At 38.7% G+C, this 22412-nt stretch overlaps 1 protein-coding gene across 2 annotated transcripts in view; it reads right to left on the bottom strand.

The window, feature by feature from the left end:
- Positions 1-807: 807 nt before the first annotated feature.
- Positions 808-22412, bottom strand: part of METAP1 (methionyl aminopeptidase 1) — a 158211-nt gene continuing 136606 nt past the window's right edge. For both annotated transcript variants that reach the window (XM_037830299.1, XM_037830300.1), the window contains 2 exons: positions 18657-18722; positions 808-2623 (listed from right to left, as the gene is read on the bottom strand). In XM_037830299.1, the coding sequence (XP_037686227.1) occupies positions 2460-2623; positions 18657-18722 (230 nt within the window). In that variant the 3' untranslated portion in view covers positions 808-2459. The remainder of the gene's footprint in view (positions 2624-18656; positions 18723-22412) is intronic.

Raw genomic sequence — 22412 nt, 5'->3', positions numbered from 1 at the left:
TATATAATTATTTCAAGTACTATACTTTCCACTTTTCTGTCAATTCAAAAATTTTCTAAATAAAAAGTTGTAGGTAAGGAAAAAAATAAATAGGTTACAGATAACCAGGAGGGTGCATTTGGGAACTTTTGCAAATGGAGAATCCTGTTCTCAATTTTAACCAAACCCATTAAAAATCTAAAAGTGGTAACATCCAAACTGAAGAATCAACCTAAGATGGCAAATAAATTCCTAAATCTCTTCTTGCATATTAATTTAGGTGGCAGGTGGTATAAAGGTGTCAGTGAATGGATTCCAATGTCACTTAATCCATTTTAGCAGCAAAAGACATAAAATGAAGATAGAAGGCAAGCATCTTTCCATTCTTCTAATGGAGAACTAGCAAGAAAAAAAAGGACTATTTTAAAAGTTAACATACAGGCTTATTTTGTAAAAAGTTGGCAGAAGGATGAAACTAGATATTTACTCTCATAAAGCTACTAAGCAAATATTGTAACTAAAATATGCAAGATTAGAGCCCATGTTGTTTTAAAATCTCCCAAACTGCGAAAATTGTATTGCCAGGATGGTGTTTTACCTTTTAATAAAGAAATAAAAAAACTATCCCACTAATATTTTTTTTCCTTGAGCTTATTTTCTGATGAGAGACACTGAATAAACCCACACTTTTAACTTCATTATCAGCACATAAAATGTTTCCCTAAACATTTAGCATTCTCTATCATAAAAGCTCTCAAAAATACAGTTGTACTTCAAATGCTGCTGACAAACTCTGGAAGTAAACAGTGGTGGAATTACTGTGCAGCCATTAAACCTGAAAAAGCATTTTTACTCAAATGTTCATGAGTTTGTTTTAAATGGTAAAATCAGCCATTTCTACCACTTCCCTCTGAAATCCCAAACAAATGCAACAAAGTTAATGACTAGGTGGTGGGATAATCAAACTTTTTAATCTCCCTTTACACATTATATTAACATTCATATTGCAAGACATTCCATTCACAAATATTACAATTTGTTAAAAACTTCACACACATACCCCCCAAAAATTGACACCAGATTCGGTCACTTTACTAAATCATTAAAATAAAATGAAAAACATTATCATAATTCTTTTAAAGCAATAAAGGTCTGAGGCACTCTGGGAAAGATGATGTTCTCTTACAAGTATAATGTGTCAGTGGTATCAAATTATATTACAAGGAAGTCACTAGGTACCCAGTAATCAAGTACACTTCCATGACAATGACTTTATATTCTGATATGTCTTCACTGGGTATTCTATTTGGACTGAAATACTGAAACAGACATACACATTGGGCAGCTGAGGTCATTTCTGTTAAGGGCCAACTACGTAAAGGCAAGGTGTGTTTTCAGCACACCAAGAAGGGCAGCTGCATCCCTACTGCAAGGGAAGTCTTGAAAGTAGTTCCTTCCTCCTCAGTATCGCTGACCAAATGTTAGAAACCAACGGCCAACCAGACTTACTCTGTTCATGGCTGGACAGATTCTAGAACTGTCCTTCCACCTCATCCTCCCAGGACAACCTCCACCCCCTCCTGAGTACATCCAAGGTATGTTCCTGAAATAAAATAGAGAGGGGAAGAAAGTCAGCTTTTTTCCTCCCATTTCGGACCAAACAGAGGTCTGAAATAGCAGTGTGTTATAAAATTCTCATGCCCTGCAACAGCCCGACAACAACTGGAGCATGGCTATTTTTGCCATAAACTAGATTTGAAAAAGTCTGATAACTTTTTCCAAAGTGAATTTTGACACATCCATTAACTGACACGCAAGCAGAAAGTCCACATTGGAGAGAAAGTCTCATTGATGGAGTGCTTCATTCAGCACAATTGAAAGGGTAAATGATTAGTGGGGGGGATGACAATTCCCAACTGAGAATTAAATCACTGCAAAGTATGGGTCCACTTACGACAGCATATAACCCTGTCAGAGCAGAATCAACACAACCCCCAGGTCACATAGTGTTCAGTAATTTTGGATGTGGAATTTAAAATGTATACATATATTTTTCACATATATATTTAATTTTAAAAATCAGTAACAACATATATTGCTAAAGTTTCAAGGATTCTCATCTTCAACATTCACCTGGAAAGCAGCTGGCTCTCGGTGGCCAGTTGTGACAGTGATAAAAGCAACTAGAAGCAGGATGAAGTAAAAGTGCTCAAAGAGTAGATGAGAAAACAGAGGCGCAAAGACTATTCGGGACAGGGGGCAGGGAGGAAAGGGACATTGAAAGAAGATGAGAAATTTTTCTTTTATTCTTCTAGGCTTTTTCAGACCCAAGACAAGTTCTTGAAGATGTACATCAAACGCTGTAGTCCTTTCTTATCTATGGTCAAAACAAAACAAGTGATAAAAATTTCCTCTTCCTTTCTGTACTCTCAATAAAATGCGTAGTACAGCCAGAAGGTATGATGCCATTTTGGGAGAAATTAAAATTGGGACATGAAGTGAGGCCGTGTACTGTCAAGTCGCCGGGTTAGGATTTCACAGCCAGTGTCCGTGACCAGCAGTGTGTGCTCGAACTGAGCCGACCGCTTCCCGTCTCTCGTCACTGCAGTCCAGCCATCCGGCCATGTTTCATCCTGCCATCCACCTTAAACAAACAAACAAACACAATTCCTTAATTCTGTTGTCCAGTTAATTTTCTAAATAAACTCCCTAGGTAAGTGTATTTACACGTACTCCTACATCCCTGGATATCAAGCAAGAAACCAACTAGAAAATTCACTATCAAGATTGCGATTTACACTGCATACTTAATTGTTTGCGTTAGGCTAATGCCTTTCCAACTTCATTTTGGTTTTCAGTGCCAATGAAGTAATTATGATGATGTTTACATTTCCTCAAGTGGGTTATAACTTCACATTTTTATATTTCCCAAATATCAAATTAAGATGGTATTTCAAAATAAAGGCACTGGATTTCATTTTAGAACTCACATTAATACTACACGTGACAGTACTATAAGTAAAAACTTTAATTAATGAATTTAGCTCGTTCCTGGTATAACTTTGGCATCTTAACTATAAGCCAGTGTATACTGCAAAAGACAATGTAAATATCTGCATACTTGTATTATATCATTTAGTTTCTGAATCAATTTTAAAATGGCAGCCACATAATCAGATGGTGAGAACAGATATATACTGTGAAATTTTTATAGAACATACCCTTGTAACCAGAAAGAAGGATATATTAGTTTCCTGCTGCTAAAACAAATACCATACAGTAGGTTGGCTTACCAACAGGAATTTATAGGCTTGTGGTTTTGAGGCTAGGAGAAGTCCACATCTCTGGTGAAAGCAAGGCAATAATTTCTCCCTGAAGACTGGCATTCTGGGGCTGGCTGCAAGCAATCCTTGGTTCTTGGCTTTTCTGTCACATGGCGATTCACCTAGAGGTATCTTCTCCTTTCTCTTCCAGATTGTCAACTTCCAGCTTCTGGTTGCTCCCTGTAGCTTCTCTTTCTGTGTCCAATTTCCCTTGCTTTTAAGGACTTCAGTCATATTGGATTAAGGCCCACTCTCATTCAGTTTGGGCACACCTCAACTAATAACATGTTCAAAGGTTGTCTACAAATGAGTTCACATCCACAGAACCAGAGAATGGGACCTGAACATGACCTTTTGTGGGGGGCACGATTCAATCCCCAACAGTCCACCCTCTGAACCCCGCAAAAAGACTTATTTTTCCCACATGAAAAGATACTCATTCTATCACAACATCCCCAAAGCCTTAACTCATTTCAGAAACAATGCTAAGTACCAAGTCTCATCAAAATTGACTATGGGTGTGGTCTGTCCCAGGACACATTCCCCTCTGTCTGTGGACCTGTGAAACCTAGAAAACAAGTTACCTGCTTCCTATATACAATGGTGGGACAGTCACAGGATAGACATTCCCATCCACAAGGGAGAAACTGGAAGGAAAACAGGAGTCACAGGTCCCAAACAATTCTAAAACTCAGCAGGGCAAGCTCCATTAGATCTCAAGGTTTGAGAGCCATGTGCGGCTTGATTCTTTGTCCTCCAGGCATGAAGCAGCAGCAGCCCCACCCACACCTTCCCAGGACTTGCAAAACAGCCGTGCTTTTCTGGAACACTGGGGTGTAGGCCCTATCCTCTGAGCATTGGGATGGCGACCAAGCTCTTCACAAACCTTAGGATATAGGCCTCATCATCTCTGATCATTGAGGTGGTGGCCAGGCTCTCCACAAACGCCTGGGCACAAACCCGATCACTGGTGTGTGGCTGGCACTCTCCCTGAACACTGGGGTGCCAGGCCCACCCCCTTCAATCACTGGGGCAGATGGCCAGCGCCCTCCAAGTGCAGGGGCAGACCTGCCCTTTCCACACATGTGGGTGGGCCTCCTCTCTTGGCCCAAGGAGAACTTTTCAGTCCAGACCTTTCCTTCCATGGTTCAGTACTTGAAGTTACTCTTCCTTCAATTTGTCCCTTCTCTGTCCTTTTCGGTCCAGGCTAACAGTAGTTCTACTCATACAGATTTTACAAAAATCTTGTCAGCTCTGCATGCAGTTCAAGTGGGTCCAAATCATCACACAATAGAACTTTCCACAACTCCTTCCTGGGTAAGTGCATTTCTAATCCTGACTTCCACTACAATGGCTGACCGGATCCATGTTCAGCTCCACCCTCTTTCGCAAAAAGTTGTTCAGTTTAACCCTCAAATGGAGCCCCATCCTCTGGGGACTCACTTCCCAGAAGCTCAAGGAGAGGTCCCTGAGAGAGCTGCTTCTGGCCTCGTCTCAGAGCACACTATTTGGATAGGCCGAGAATTTTCCAAATTACTAACTGCTGGTTTCCTTTTGCTTAACAGTTCAATACTCAGTTTCTCTTTCCTCTCTCATTTCACAATAAGCTGCAAGGAGAAACCAGGATACACCTTCCACACTTAGCCTGAAAATCTCCTCAGCTAAATATCCAAGTTCATTGCTTGCAAATTCTACCTTCTATCCAACATGAGAACTTAATTTTGCCACGTTTTCCATCACTATATAACAAGGATTGCCTGTCTTGTAATTTCCAATGACAAATTCATTTACTTCTAAGGCCTAATGAGAGGGAGGTAACTTTAATGTCTATACTATTATTGACTGTTTCTTTGAAAGCAATCTAGGTTTTTTATCAAGAGCCTTACAATGCCTCTAGCTTCTATACACTACCCAATTCCAATGCCATTTCCATATTTTTTAGGTATTTTTCATAGCAGCACCCCACTTTCCAGTACCAAAAACTGTATTAGTTTTCTGGCTTCTAAAACAAATACCATACAGTGGGCTGGCTTACCAACAGGAATTTATAGGCTCGTGGTTTTGAGGCTAGCAGAAGTCCACATCTGAGGCATCAGCAAGGCAAAACTTTCCCCCTGGAGACTGTGGCATTCTAGGGATGACTGCTGGTCATCCTCTGTCCTTGGCTTTTCTGTCACATGGTGGTATCTTCTTTCTCTTCAGGTTCTGTTGACTTCCACCTTCTGGCTGCTCCCTGTGGCTTCTGCTTCCATGTCCAATTTCCTTTGCTTTTAAGGACTTCAGTCATACAGGATTAAGGCCCACCCTCATTCAGTTTGGGCACACCTTAACTATTACATATCCAAAGGGCCTGTCTACAAATGGGTTCACGTATACAGAACCAGGGGTTGGGACCTGAACAAGCCTTTTGTGGGGAACATGATTCAATCCCCAACAAGGTGCAAAAAAGAAATGGGTTGAAGAGAGGATAAGAAAAATATGCTGAAGCAGAATGGGTTAGAGAGGGGTTAAAACTAGAGGAAGGAAATGAAATGACAAAGAAAGAAGATGGGAAACAATGAATGAAACTCTACACTAAGGGTGGGGTAGGGAGGCACAGGGCAATGAAAGCAAAGTGGAAAGATAAGGCACAAGAGATTCTGAAGCAGAGGTGGGATGAAAAAGTGAGGCAATTCTAGGTACAACCACCTCCTACTAAAACTATGTATTTATAGTGACTTCCTTGTTTCCAAATTAGATGTCAAAAAAAAAAAACAAAAACCACTACATTCTTATTTTGAATAACCCTTAGATGAAACTTATTCCTTCTAGGCCTCACTAACTCACACAGAAATCCCAAAATACAAACTGCAATGAAATAACCTACCTCTGCAATATTAAATCCTAGGGTAAAAAGAAAATATGCTTAAAGAAAGTTAACTCATGCTTTTCAACCACCTAAGGATGAATAAATAGGTATTTCTCAATGTAATGATCTTTTTCACAAATGGATTTGAGGCATAATATTTCTTTGATTTTATTTTGATCTGCTAAAACAGGTTCTTTAACAACATCAAGTAAAAACATATTTGGCCACTATTCTGAGGAAATGCCTCTTCTAACTTGAGACGTTCAAGTTGAAGCTGGGATATAGCCTAGGTGAGTTACACTTAAGTATAGCTGTTATAATCTGATGATTATCTGGACCAGTTCTACACAAAGTTATTTGCTTACTCCAAGAAGTACTATATTATGCCTCACCAACCAAGTACCAGTTAATTAAACAAAAAAAAAAATACATAATTAACACAACACTTTACTTTCACACTCTCTCCTTTCACTGTTAATATACTTACCACTGCCCCTGCAACTGATTGCACATCAAGCAATTCTAAGGAAGAGAATATGGTGGAAGTATTGGGATGTCACTCCCAGGATTAGGTTACCCTTCCGCTTTGGATGTGCTTACTTTCTCTCTTGGACCACTAGAGGAGGCCAGATGTCATGAGACAGCATGTGGAGGTCCACATGGTAAAGAACTAAGGGAGGCCTTGGCCAACAGCCAGCAAGGGACTGAGACCCTCAGACCAACCGCCCTAAAGGAACAGGTATATGTGTGTGAGCTTAGAAGCAGATCCTCTCCTAATGAGAGTCCTCACATGAGACCACAGCCCCAACAGACAGCCTGACTACAGTTTCATGAGAGACTTTTGAACCAGCGGCACTTCACTATGTTTGGCTCAAATTTCTGACCCATAGAAACTGTGAGATGATAAATACTTGTTTTTAAGTCACTAAGTTTGGGGTTATTAAACAACAAGAGATGGCTAATACACTGCCCAAGTCACACAACTAAGTCCTTTAAGGCAGATTAGTCTTCTGACCTGTGTGGCCTCTATATTATAGGAAAAGGAACTAGATTATGTTTCTCCCTGACCAAACTTGGCACTCTTCTTGAGCTGAAGACCACGTGCTATACTTTTTCTGAACTCAGTTACCTAACAGAAAGCTGGCCCAACAGAATTCACCATGAAAAACCATCTACAAATGGTTTCAGTTCCTTATTGAAACCTTATCTGAGCAGTAATGGCATAGCTAGTACTAATAAATATTCAGTCAAGTGTGGAAAGACAGTCATGAAGATACTAAGAAAAAAAAATCTGAATAGTAATGGCACAGCTAGTGCTAATAAATATTCAGTCAAGTATGGAAAAACAGTCATGAAGATACTAAGAAAAAAAATCTTAGTCCAAGCCACCACATCTCACTCAAGACTATGAAACAATCTCCTACTCAGTTTACCTGCACACACTTTCTCCCCTAGGGTCTATCCTCCTCCACAAACTAGAACTGACTCATTTTAGAAAGACTGTGATTGCTGCTATGTGGACCATGAATGCTAGGGATATAAGAATCCAACAGGGCTGTAGCAATTAGCTTCTTCTAGGGCAGCAGCGGATTCATCCTTTCTGTTGGAGCCAGCAAAACTTGGCAGGACTTTCCTCCAAGAAGGATCTGGAGGTAAAGCATCCTTTAACACAGGGTCCAGAACACACAGGCCCTACTACTATCGCTTCACTTCGCATCCCCTAGCTCCAACAAGGAACTATCAGGAAATGCTTCCATGTTAAGAAAATACATCTGGAAAAAAATAAAGGTGAAGGCCTCACAACAGGCCCCAGTTATTACTATTGCTATGATAATCTCAGTGTAGAGCCCTAATCATGACACCAATTCCATCCACTATCATTGGCACCTGCCTGTCACAGGGAATAACAGCAGCAAGGACATAGGGATGCCAGAGTGAAGTGTGCTGTACTTTCTCCCCAACAGTTGTGTGACACTACATGACAACATGCATGCAGTCCCTGAAGAAGCAGCACAGCATCATACAAAGGGCGTAAGTTTAGAGTCCAACAAATTCTGCCACAAAAGTAGCTAAGTGACCCTGAACTAGTTACTTAACCTCTCCAAGGATCAGGATCAGCTTCCTCCTCTGTACAATGGGGTTAATACCTACCTCGTAAGTTGTGGAGATGTAAAGCATATAATTGTGTCTGTCTCAGAGTAGATGCTCATCAAATGCAATCCTTCTACTTTCCTTCTTTTCCCACTCCTCTGTGAAGCAATAACTTCTATAGGCTTGTCCTGATTATTACAACATGCCTTTTATGAAAAAGACAAAGATTGGACTTCCTGGAGGATGGCGAAGTAGGTGAGGTGGAACAGGCTTCTCCTCCATGAAAGAAACTAGCGAGGGGCCGGAGGATGCCCAGGACTGTGGTTTCAGGGTATGACCAGCCATAGAGGGACCCCCACAGGACGTGGAGAGGATATGGACAAAAATGCAGAAGATGGTGCCTGGAGGGGTGGGGGAGTTTTGTTTTTTTTTCCCCTGCCGGGACCACATCCCTGGCCAGCAGCAGCGAGAAGGCCACCAGAAAAGGGAGTGAGCAGCGCCTCTCCACCCTCCGTGTACCTACGTTGGTGGTTAGCTGGGGAGGTGATCCTCCACAGCCCAACGGCTGGGAGCTCCCATGAAGGAACCTGGGAGGCAGCGTTTCCTCCCCCACCATGGAAGTCGGGGGGTTGGGGGTACACCAGCAAGAGGTGGGGATAGGAGAGGGTGCCATACCAGCCCATTAGGAGCCCTTCCCACACCCAAGAGACTTGCAGGTGCCCAGCAAGCAGGGAGCCAGGCACATTTGATCTGCAGGGTCCCCTTCAGCAGACTCCCAGCCTAACTGACCAGGGCCCACATTGCAGCCAAAGGGCAGGCAGTCCCCAGCGTACATGGAGAACCAGTGCAATGATTGGTTCCCCACCGGTTTGGATGCCACCCAACCCACAGGAAAATTTCAAGGAAGATAAGCTGGAGAGCACGACCTGCTGGTAGGATAGGGAAACTGCACTACAGCAAGCTATAGTTCTCCCAAATTATACATAGATGCTCAAATAATCCCTTATTTTCCAAAATAACCTTATGAAGATGAGAAAATGCCCTGGAGTCAAAAGAAAATCACAAAGCACTTGAAGAATCCAGAAGATAGGGACAAACCAAACAAACAAGTTAAAAAGCCAGAAGAAACACAAAATTTACAACAATTAATTGAAGAAGTACAAACAAATCTCCAAAGCAACTTCAACAAGATGGCTAAAGACATAAAGGAGATCAAGAAGACTCTAAAAGAACATAAACAAGAATTTCAAAGACTAAATTAAAAAAAGAGCAGAACTTATGGAAATAAAAAACAGTGTGGATCAAATTTAAAATACACTAGAGACACACAACAGCATATGTGAAGAGGGAGAAGACATGGCAATCGAATGTGAACACACAAAAGAAGAAATGCTGTAAAAAATGGAAAAACTTGAAATGGATCTTATAGAAATGATGGACAACACAAAGCATACAAATATAAGAACTGTTGGTGTCCCAGAAGGAGAAGAGAACGGTAAAGGGCTAGGAAGAGTGTTTCAAGACACAGTTGGGGAAAATGTCCCAACCCTTCTAAATGACATAAATACGCAAATCAAAGATGCCCAACGAACTCCACATAGAATAAATCCAAATAAACACACTCCGAGACATAGTCTGATCAGACTGACAAATGTTGAAGAGAAAGGTCTGAAAGCAGCAAGGGAGAAGTGATTCACCACATACAAAGGAAACAACATAACATTAAGTAATGACTACTCAGCGGGCACAGAGGCAAGAAGGCAGTGGTATGACATATTTAAAATTCTGAAAGAGAAAACTTCTAGCAAGAATTCTTTCTGCAGCAAACATCTCCTTCAAAATTGAGGGAGAGCTTAAAATTTTCGCAGACAAACAAATGCTGAGAGACTTTGTTAACAAGAGACCTGCCGTATAAGAAATACCAAAGGGAGCTCTACCATCTGAGAAAAAAAAAAAAGACAGGGGACAGAGGCTGGGAGAAGGGCAGAGAACTGAAGAGTATAAGTAAGTGTAACATAAAGGAAATAAAGACAGAGAGGGAAAAAACAGACCTGACAAATAAAAACCAAAGGAAAAGATGGCTGACTCAAAAACTGCCTTTACAGTCATAACACTGAATGTGAATGGATTAAACTCCCCAATTAAAAGATAAAGACTGGCAGAATGGATCATAAAATAAACCATCAATACGCTGTTTCAAAGAGACTCAACTTAGACCCAGCGACACAAAAAACTGAAAATAAAAGAATGGGAAAAAAAATTCCATGCAAGCTACAGCCCAAAGAAAGCAGGGGTGGCAAACCTAATTTCAGATGAAATAGACTTTAAATGCAAGGATATCCTAAGAGACAAAGAAGGACACTAAATACTAACAAAAAGGGACAATTCACCAAGAAGAAATAACAATAATAAATGTTTATGCACCCAATCAAAGTGCTCCAAGGTACATGTGACAAACTGGCAAAACTGAAGGATGCAATTGATGTTTATACAATAACTGTGGAAAAACTGAACAGAGTAATACACACTTCTACAGTAATAGTGGGAGACTTCAATATACCACTCTCTTCTATAGGTAGAAAAACTAGGCCAAGGACCAATAAAGAAACTGAAAACCTAAATAATATGATAAATGAATTAGCCTTAACAGACATATCATTACATCCCAAAGTAGCAGAATATACATTCTTCTCTACTGCACATGGAATGTTCTCCAGGATAGATCTTATGCTGGGGCACAAAACAAGTCTTAATGAATTTAAAAAGAATGAAATTATTCAAAACACATTCTCTGACCATAATGGAATGCAACTAGAAATCAATAAACACCAAAGAACCAGATCTTTCACAAATATATGGAGGTTAAACAACACACTCCTAAACAACCAGTGGGTCAAAAAGAAATTGCAAGAGAAATTGGCAAATAACTAGAGATGAATGAAAATGAGAACACAACATATCAAAATCCATGGGATGCAGGGAAGGTGGTGCTGCAAGGGAAATTTAGAGCTCTAAATGCATTTATCAAAAAGCAAGAAAGAGCTAAAACCAAAGACCTAACTGAACAACTGAAGAGACTAGAGAATAATCAACAAACTAACCCTAAAGTAAGTAGAGGAAAAGAAATAACAAAGATTAAAACAGAAATAAATGAAACAGACAACAAAAAAGCAATCGAGAAAAAAATAAAACCAAAAGTTGGTTCTTTGAGAAGATCAACAAGATTGACAGATCCTTAGCTGGACTGACAAAAGCAAAAAAAGAGAACACCCAAATAAATAAAATCAGAAATGAGAAAAGAATAATTACTACTGATCCTGAAGAAATAAAAAAAAAATCATAAGAGGATACTATGAACAACTTTATGCCAACATGCTAGACAAAAGAGGAAATGGAAAATTTTCTGCAAACACAGGATCAACCTAGACTGACCCAAGAAGAAACAGAAGACCTCAAAAAGCCAATCACAAGCAAAGAAATCCAATCAGACATCAAAAATCTACTTACAGATGGAAGAAGATGGCAGCACAGAGAGGAGTAAAAGCTAGTTTGTCCCCCTGGAAAAACTAATAAACAACCAGGAACAAGAAGTAAATAATCTGGAATAACTGGGGGGGTGGGGGGTGGAGGTGGAAATGTGGTAACTGTCCACTCATCATACACCAACCTGAATTGGGAGGAATGCCTGAGATCGCAGCATAAAATCTGTAAGTAAAAACTGCGGATCCAAGCTGAGAGCCCCCTCCCCCCATGGCCCAAACTGCAAAGCCTTGCAGTGCTAGAGAGCAGCTGTCTCTGAGCAAGTGAATACAGCTCAGCTGAGCTCCAACTGGGGTTTTAATTAACAAACGTGGACTGCTCAATACAAGCTATGAATCCCCAATAAGCAGACAGAGGCTTTTGGTGACAACTGACCTTGGAGAACCAGGGGGTGGCCAGGGACTGGCCCTGAAGGAGGCTTTCTGTCCCTTTTGAGGCTTAGTAGAGAAAGCCTCAGCCATTTTCAGTTCCCACTGCTCCAACCCAGACAAAGGTGGAGATAGCACAGGCAGAGAGACTATTCAAATGCAAATGACCTTCCCCTAGGGGGTGTATTTTCCCTAAGAGGAAGAAGGTGGTGCCAAGTTTTACCACTTGCCTTCCATTGAGAAGCAGACCCCAGAGCCTGGGGGAAAACAGCCACAGGCCACACCTCCTTACAACAGTCTGGAGCTATAGGCTGACAGGCACCACCTGCTGGGCAGAAAAGTACAGTGACTTGAGGCCTCACAGGGTATATCAATCTTCTAAGACACCCTCAGGGAAACCAGATACTACTGCCTCCTTCCAAGACCTGAGCCCATTCTGGTCTGGGAAAACCTGATTGGGGTAACCAAGGAAACCAGATGCCTAGACAACAGAAAACTACAACTTACATTAAGAAAAACAAGGTTATGGTCCAGTAAAAGGAACAAACTTACACTCCAACTAAGATACAGGAATTTAAACAACTAATGCTAAATCAATTCAAAAAGTTCAATGCAAGATATGGCAAAAGAGATGAAGCATATAATGAAAACACTGGGCATACATAAGGTAGAAATCGGAAGTTCAAAAAAACAACTGGCAGAGTCTATGGAAATGAAAGGCACAGCACAAGAGATGAAAGATACAATGGAAAACATACAACAGCCAATCTCAAGAGACAGAAGAAAACACTCAGGAACTGGAGAACAAGACAACTGAAAGCCTACACACAAAAGAACAGATAGAAAAAAAATTGTAAAAATATGAGCAATGTCTCTGGGAGTTGAAGGACAACACGAAATGCAGGAAGGGATGGAGAAGAGAAGGGAAAAGGAGCAGAAGCAATAATAGAGGAAATAATCAATGAAAATTTCCCATCTCTTATGAAAGACATAAAATTATGGATCCAAGAAATGCAGCATACCCCAAACAGAACAGATCTGAATAGGCCTATGCCAAGACACTTAATAATCAGATTATCAAATGTCAAAGATAAACAGAGAATCCTGAAAGCAGGAAGAGAAAAGTGATCCATCACATACGAAGGAAGCTTGATAAGATTATGTATGGATTTCTTGATAGAAGCCATGGAGAAAAGAAGGCAGTGGGGTGATATATTTAAGATACTGAAAGAGAAAAACCACCAACCAAGAATCCTATATCCGGCAAAACTGTCCTTCAAATATGAGGGAGAGCTTGAAATATTCTCTAACAGACAATGACAGAGTTTGTGAACAAAATACCTGCTCTAAAGGAAGCATTACAGACAGAAAGGAAAAGACAGAAGCAAGAAGTTTGGAAAACAATTTGGGGAGATAGTAGCACACTAATGTATATACACCAAAGATGACTGTGAGTATGGTTGAAAGAGGAAGGTTAGGAGCATGTGGGACACCAGAACAAAAGAGGAAAGACAGACTGGAACTGTGTAACTCAGTGAAACCTATGGTGTTCAACAATTGTAATAAAAGGTGCAAATATGTTTTTACGTAAGGCAGAACAAATGAATGTCAACGCTGCAAGGTGTTAAAAATAGTGTGGGAATGGGGGGAAAATATAGTCAATGCAAACTAGAGACTATAATTAACAGAAACATTGTATTATGCTTCCTTTAATATAACAAAGGCAATATATCAAAGCTAAATGCATTATGTGGGGAGGGGGGTAGGCATAGGGGAAGGGTATAGGACTCCTGGCATTGGTGATGTCGTCTGACTCTTCATTCTACTTTAATTTAATGTTATCTTTCCTTTAGTTGCTTTGCAGCTGTCTTTTTTTTCTTTTCTCTCTCTTGCTTTTTTCTTTTTCTTTTTCTTTTATCTCTCTACCTTCTTCAACTCTTCTTCCTTCTTTGTGGAAGAAATTGAGATTTCCTTATATATACAGTGGCGATGAATACATAAATCAGGGAACCAACGATTGTTTACTTAGGACAGAATGTATGGTGTGTGAACAAAACCATCTTTAAAAAAATGGGTTGATGAAGAAACCTTGAGGGCACTATATTGAGTGAAATAAGACAGACACATAGGGACAAATATTGCAGGGTCTCACTGATATGAACTAATTATAATATGTGAACTCATAGACATGAAATATAAGTTACCAGGACATAGAATGAGGCTAAAGAATGGGGAGCGGTTGCTTAATATGAGCAGAACGTTCAACTAGGGTAAACTTAAACATTTGAAAATGGAGAGTAGGGATAGTAGCACATTGTGAGAATAACTAACAGTGCTGAATGGTGTGTGAAGGTGGTGGAAAGGGTAAGCTCGGAGTCACGTATGTCACCAGAAGGAAAGCTAGAGGTTAAAAGATGGAAATGTATAAAACAGTGAATCTTGTAGTGGATAATGTCTGTGATTAAATGCACAAATATCAAAAATCTCTCCCATGAACTAGAACAAATGTATGCACTATAACTAGAAGGTAATAATAGAGGGACATATTGGAAAAATAGATATACCTACTGCAAACTATATACTACAGTTAGTATTTTAACATTCTTTCATCAACAGTAACAAATGTACTATACTGAAACTATGAATCAATAATAGAGGGGGGTGGTTAGGGGTATGGGAGTATTTGAGTTTCCTTTTTTGTCTTTATTTCTTTTCTGCAGTAATGAAAATGTTCTAAAAATTGAGAAAAAATTAATTGTGATGACAAATACACAACTGTATGATGGTACCATGTACAACTGATTGTACACTTTGGATCTCTGGATAATTGTATGGTATGTGAACAATCTCAATAAAAAACAACAACAACAAATCTACCTACAAATAAAAGCCCAAGGCCAGATGGCTTCACAGGCAAATTTTACCAAACTTTCCAAAAAGAATTGAAACCATTCCTGTTCAAACTCTTTCAAAAAACTGAAGAAAAAGGAACACTACCTAACTCATTTTATGAAGTTAATATCACTCTGATAGCAAAACCAGATAAAGATACTACAAAAAAGGAAAACTATAGGTCAAACTCCCTAATGAATATAGATGCAAAAATCCTAAACAAAATACTTGGAAATTGAATCGAAAGATACATTAAAAGAATTATACACACAACCAAGTGGGGATCATTCCTGGCATGCAAGGGGGTGGTTCAACATAAGAAAATGAATTAATGTAATACGACACATTAACAAATCAAAAGGAAAAATCAAATGATCATCTCAATAGATGCTGAAAATGCATTTGACAAAATTCAACATCCCTTTTTGATAAAAACGCTTCATAAGGCTGGAATTGAGGGAACCTTTCCTAATATGATAAAGGGCATATATGAGAAACCCATAGCTAGCACCGTACTCAACAGTAAGAGGCCAAAGGCCTTCCCCCCTAAGATCAGGAACAAGACAAGGATGTCCACTGTCACCACTATTATTCAACATTGTTCTAGAAGTTCTAGCCAGAGCAATTTGGCAAGCCAAAGAAATAAAAGGTATCCAAATTGGAAAGGAAGGAGTAAAACTGTCATTATTTGCAGATGATACGATCTTATATTTAGAAAATCCTGAGAATTCGAGGACAAAGCTGTTTGACCTAATAAAAAAATCCAGTAGAGTGGCGGGATATAAGATTAATGCACATAAGTCAGTAATGTTCCTATACACTAGTAATGACCTAACTGAAGAGGCAATAAAAAAAAAATTCCATTCACAATAGCAACTAAAGAAATCAAGTACCTAGGAATAAACTTAACCAAGGATATAAAATACCTCTACATGGAAAATTACAAAACATTACTAAAAGAAATTTTTTAAAATGACCTAAATAGGTGGAAAAATATCCTATCCATGCTCATGAATAGGAAAGCTAAACACTGTGAAGATGTCAATTCTACCCAAACTGATCGACACAATCAACGAAATTCCAATCAAAATTCCAACAACCTACTTTGCAAACTTGGTAATGAAAATGTTCAAAAATTGCACAACTATATAATGGTACTGTGAACAATTCATTGTACACTGTGGATGACTGTATGGCTTGTGAATATATCTCAATAAAATTGAATTTTTAAAAAATCCCAACAACCTACTTTGCAGACTTGGAAAAGTTAGTTATCAAATTTACTTGGAAGGGAAAGGGTTTCACATTGCCAAAAACATCCTTAAAAAGAAAAACGAAGTGGGAGGACTTACACTTCCAGACTCTGAAGTCTACTATGAAGCCACAGTCGTCAAAACAGCATGGTATTGGCACAAAGATAGACATATTGATCAATGGAATCAAATTGAGAGTTCGAAATTAGACCCTCAAATCTATGTTGACTGATTTTTGATAAGGCCCCCAAATCCACAGAACTGGGACAGAAACTTCTCTTCAACAAATGGGGCTGAAAGAACAGAATATCTATCTCTAAAAGAATGAAAGAGGACTCCTACCTCACACCCTATATAAAAATTAACTCAAAGTGGATCAAAAACCTCATTATCAGAGACAGCACAATAAAACTCTTAGAAGATAATACAGGGAAACATCTTCAGGACCTAGTAACAGGAGGTAGCTTGTTAGACCTTAAACCTAAAGCACAAGCAGCAAAAGAAAAAATAGATAAATAGGATAAATAGATAAATAGGATAAATAGGAACTCCTCAAATCAAAAGCTTCTGCAGCTCTAAAAAATTCAAAGGTGAACTGGAAACCATATATCTGATAAGAGACAGATATCCTGCATACATAAAGAAATCCTACAACTCAACAACAGAAGTACAAACAGCCCAGTTATAAAATGGGAAAAAAATATTTTTCCTAAGAGAAAATACAAATGGCTACAGAACACTTGAAAAAATGTTCAGCTTCACTAGCTATTAGGGAGATGCAAATCAAAACCACAATGAGATACCATCTCACAACATTAAGAATGGCTGCCATTAAAAAACAGGAAACAATAAGTGCTGGAGAGGATGTGGAGAAATCGGAACTCTTATTCACTGCTGGTGGGAATGTATAATGGTACAGCCACTGTGGAATAAGTCAAGCCCTCAATCTTGAGGCTTGCTCTGGTGAAACTTATGGTTTTAAAGGGGAGGCTTATGTCTAGGAGTCACCTCCAAAGAACTTCTTTTGTTGCTCAAATGTGAACTTTCTCTCTCTAAGCCTAACTCTGCAAATAAATTCATCACCCTCCCTCAACATGGGACAGGATCCCTCAGATGAATGAGTCTCCCTTGCGATGTGGGACATGGATTCCAGGAATGAACCTGACCCTGGCAACGAAGAGTTGAGAATGTCTTTCTGACCAAAAGGGGGAAAAGAAAGGCAACAAAATAAGGTTTAAATGGTTAAGAGAATTCAAACAGAGTCAAGAGGCTATCTTGGAGGTTACTCCTATGCAAGCTTCAGCTACATTTGCTAAATGACCACAGTGTGATAAATCCAAGTCAACAGTAGTCCCAAAAGCCCTAAAGAATACCCAGATCCCTATTTGAGACTCAATAATAGTTTTACTCACTAAGTTTATTCTTCAGAAACTTAAATCCTCCAGAGAGCTCCCATGACAGCTAAGTCCCAAAACCCAGAGGCAACAGCCTCTTCAAGAACATCAACCAGATGTGTCCCCTTTTCCCATAATGTCGACACCCCTTTTCAACATGAACAAGTTAGGGTGGTCACTGCCTAGACATCCCTAAAGATAGGGAAAGTGATTAAACTAGAGGACAGGGTAGCAAGAAACAAGGTGGAATTCAACAAAGGATTATGAATACTGAATCTCTATATGATTTTCTTTTCCTCAATTGCTAGGGTATTAGAATAGCTAGAAGGAAAGAATTGAAATGGTGGAATGGTAACCCAAAGCATCCTTTGAAATTTGTTCTATAACTACTTGCTAAATCTTAATTTGAAAGTTATCACCCTTTTGTATGTATATTTCATAATATGGAAATAACTGAAACTATGGTACTGTAACTCATAACATTTTTTACAATTTCCTATATAAGTACTTGTTAAAGCATACTTTGAAAGATACTACCTTTTGGAATATACGTTATATTTCACAATAAGGAAATAACTGAGACTGTGTAACTGTAACCCATAACATTCTTTGAAATTTGCTAACTACTTAAATTTCACTTGGAAAGTTATCAGTTTTATGTATATATGTTATATTCTACAATTAAAAAATTAGATTGAAACCAAAAAACAAAGTTCTAGGATTCAAGTACTTTGCCATCTACTGAAATGAGGAGAACAAACATGTAGAAAGCATTACTTGCTTGCCAACCCTTACATTTCAGTTCTCTACATGACACTAAATCAAGTTCAAGATCGGACGTTCGGAAAGAAAGTGAACAAAGCAGACAGAAATCAAGTGAAGCATACCACTAATGTGAACATTGGTAACCACAAAAATAGATAAATAAAAATCCAATTAAACAGCATTACAGCATCCTTTGTTCTCACCTTCACAAATCATTGGCTCAATTGTAAATACATGACCCGCCTTCATCACTCCAACAGCTTTATTTTCTGAAATTAAAGAAAACAATCTCAAAATATAGCAAAACCAACAGTATTCCATGGAACATCTCACTGGAAAAAGTACACAACTTATATCCCCACCAGTGATTCTTAAACTACTTACCTCATCCTCTCTCAATTCTCCTTTCTTAAAGTATATCATTCAACAAACAGGTATTTTACTGATAACCACCTCCTTTGGGGCAGATGGGGTCCTAGGCACACTTCACTCTGCTTATGTTGCTTGGAAAATACAGATATCCTTAGGCTGAATTTCAGATATGATTATCATTGGTATTAGAGAAAAGACGACACCATTTATGCTCCCTGATACACTGCATGATCAGAATTGCAATCACTGAACCAAACAAAGTTCCGTTACTCATCCTGGTATAAAAGTTTAAAAGAGAACATGTTTCAGATTACGCCAAAAGTTTCCCAAGTCTTTGAAAGCGTGTGTGTGTGTGCAGATGGGCATGGCTTACAGAAACAACTACACAGTTTTCACACTGTTTTGTGAGTTGTCTTTTTTGACTCTTCTTGAAAAGAGAAAAAACTTCCGCACACTTAACTTTTTTTTAATACTGAATTATTATTTTCATTTCAAAACAGAAATTCCATTTCTGTCTCCAAGTACTTTTTTATATCTTTTTGTCCAAGTTCACTAAAATAAGAAAGCATTTTTCAGGACCATCATGAGAAACACAACTATGAACTCAAGTGTTCAGATTTGTTATCCCCAAAAGAAAGGACAAAGTGGCGGGGCAGGGACGGGGGGCAAATTGACCTTTCTAGACAATCCCAAAGTACAAAACTAGTTTAAATTTCAAATCTAAAAAACAACTTTTTTTTAAAAAAAGCAAAATGACTGGTTGCACTAGCTCTACCTGACCACCAGGTGGCAAACGCATTAGTCTTCATGATCATGATTGGTAATGAATTACAGTGGGTCCACTGGGGCTCAATCTACTCAACTCCCCTCTTTCTATGGATGACCTAATCTCACCCACACATTTATATTTCTGTATGACAAGATTTCGTTGTCACTAGCTATCATGCTGCTTTCCACCATCAGAGGTACTGCCTTTAAAAATACATTTACCACATATTCAAAATCTGCAGTTTCTAAACTGTTATCCAATCCGAGGGGTAAAAGTTTTTGACTCTATTTCTAATCTCACAAAGTTTCTCTCAAAATGACATTCAATTTACTACATATACAAAATTGGTCTGTATTCCTTTGGGGATTTCTAAAAAAGAAAATGTCAGTAGCGTCAATACGGTGTCACAGAAAGAAAAAAAAGGATACAGATATCCAGTCACTGGCCACGTGCAGCATTGAGCACATGTAACTATGAGTACTTGAAATGTGGCTAGACCAAATTGAGATGTGTGATAAGTTAAAAAACACACTAGATTTGGAAGACTAAAAAAGCAAGTAATATATCTCAATAACTTTTATATTGATTACATATTGAAATGCTAATATTCTGTATATATGAGGTTAAATAAACATATATTATTAAAATTAACTTCACCTATTTCTTCTTACCTTTTTACTGTGGCCACTAGAAAAATTTTAAATTACACATATGGCTCATATTAGATGTCTACTGTACATTGCTGATACAGAGAAAGTAAGTTACACTTCTTTTTGCCATTGATTCATTATTCTAGACAAATTGCAGCTCACACCCGTTTCCACTCTTCTGGTTTCTTTCTCAACACATCTCACTCAACAAACACACATTAAACCAAGTGACTACATCATTGCAGCACTATGCTTGGTACTTTTTTTAAAAATGTGTCTCTCTATTGTCTACCTCAGAGAATCATTTTAATAATTGGACACACCAGCTCAAGACACTTTTGAAGAAAATAATATGTAGTTTAAATGCAGGATATTATCATTCGTTCCCAACTGCTAATGACTTAGCAGTGGGGGTAGGAAATAGGGTGTTAAGGCTTAAAAGGTACAAAATTTCTATTTGGGACAATGGAAAAGTTTTGGTAATAGATGGTGGTGTTGGTAGAATAACATTGTGAACATAATTAACAGCAATGAGTTATATATTTGAATGTGGTTAAAAGGGGAAATTTTAGGTTGTATATATGTTACTAGAATAAGCATTTTTTAAAACAATCTATCTTGCACAACACAAAGAAACAGTGAACCTTACATTAAACCATGAATGGTTTTAATAGTACAGTTATTAAAATGTGCTTTTATCAATTGTAACAAATGTATCACACCAATGCAAGGTGTTAATAATAGGGTAGTATCTAGAAATCCTGTATTTTAGGCATGATTATTCTGTAAAACCACTTCTATAGGAAAAAAAAAAAAAGCAGCAAACTCTCACCCTAACAAGGACTACTTTTACAAAATAAAAACATGCCTGAGAAAACAGGAATCAAATTAAGTTAATCTTAGAGATACTATAATTCTACTAGATGAAAGGTTGGGTGAAGGGAATGGGGGAAGTTATACAACAATTTCCTGGTCCCCTCCTCAGTAGGGTTAGTAATATGGAGTTACAAAAGGTACCTCTGCTGAACAAAGAATCCATCAGGAGTTTCCTTTAACACCCTCTCAAAGTGATCACTCATATTTTGATTTATATAATCCTTATTTACACTTGAATTTTCATAAATCTATCAAACATACGAAATGAAGTATAACTGGCCCTTGCTTGTTTTTCACAATTTTTTTTATTTCTAATTAAATGGTTCAATATAAAACTCAGGTGGCATTTCTTGGTTATAGGGGCACCACAGTTTGCTGACATCACCATCACTGACCCATATCCCCTTCTCCTATAAATTCTACCATCTTCAGGCATTCTCTCTCTCTCTCTCCAGTCCACCCTCAACCTCTGCAAGCAAGGGGACATTTTTCATTCCCTGCCTTGCACACTCTTTCACACACACACACCACTGTAGTCAGAATAGCTCCTTCCATTCTGTAAAAGGGAATAAGCACTCAGGTGATTACACAACTTACCAGTAAGGAATGAAGTCAGCTACTTGTTTTCCATTGCTAGTTTTTATTTCAAGCATCTTTCACAGCTTTAATGAAAACAATTATATGGTTTGCCAGTAAAATGTTTACTGATGTATGTCAGATGCTGTATTCTAGACAACTTCTCAGCTTCTACTGTTGAGATATTTCTCACTCATTTCTCTCTGTCTTTACAACTATCCACATGAAAGATTTTACCACCTCACTCCTAGTCTATGTCAACAACTGCTTGTCATGTTGACTGACTTGACTAACTCCCACCTACAATTTTTAGATTCCATTGACAAATTAATCTTCCAAAACACTAATTTCATCATGCCACTCGTCTGCATAAAATTATTGCAGCAAATCACTACAGATCAATTCAAATTTCTTCAGTCTGGCATCTACCGCACTCTGTCCTGCCTGTCGCTAGTCCTGAGCACCCAGCCAAGCTTATCCTGCCTCTATTCAGTCTCACCGTGAAGCTCCCAGTCATGGGCCCCTCCACCTGGAATGCTCTTTCTCATGTTCTCAACCGAACCAAACTCAACCATTCTTCAGTTCTCAGGTGCACATTCTACATCTCCCACAGGATCCAGCACTGAACTGCTTCAGTGCTTAAAAGGCAACATGAAGTATAGGAAAGAAGATTAGCTCTAGAAAGGCAGACAGAACCCAGGTACTAATCCTAGCTC

This window comes from Choloepus didactylus, chromosome 3 (genome assembly GCF_015220235.1).
Source record: "Choloepus didactylus isolate mChoDid1 chromosome 3, mChoDid1.pri, whole genome shotgun sequence".
Classification (NCBI taxonomy): Eukaryota; Metazoa; Chordata; class Mammalia; order Pilosa; family Megalonychidae; genus Choloepus; species Choloepus didactylus.
Note: the sequence above shows the minus strand (reverse complement) of the source record. Positions and strands in the feature narration are given on the sequence as shown.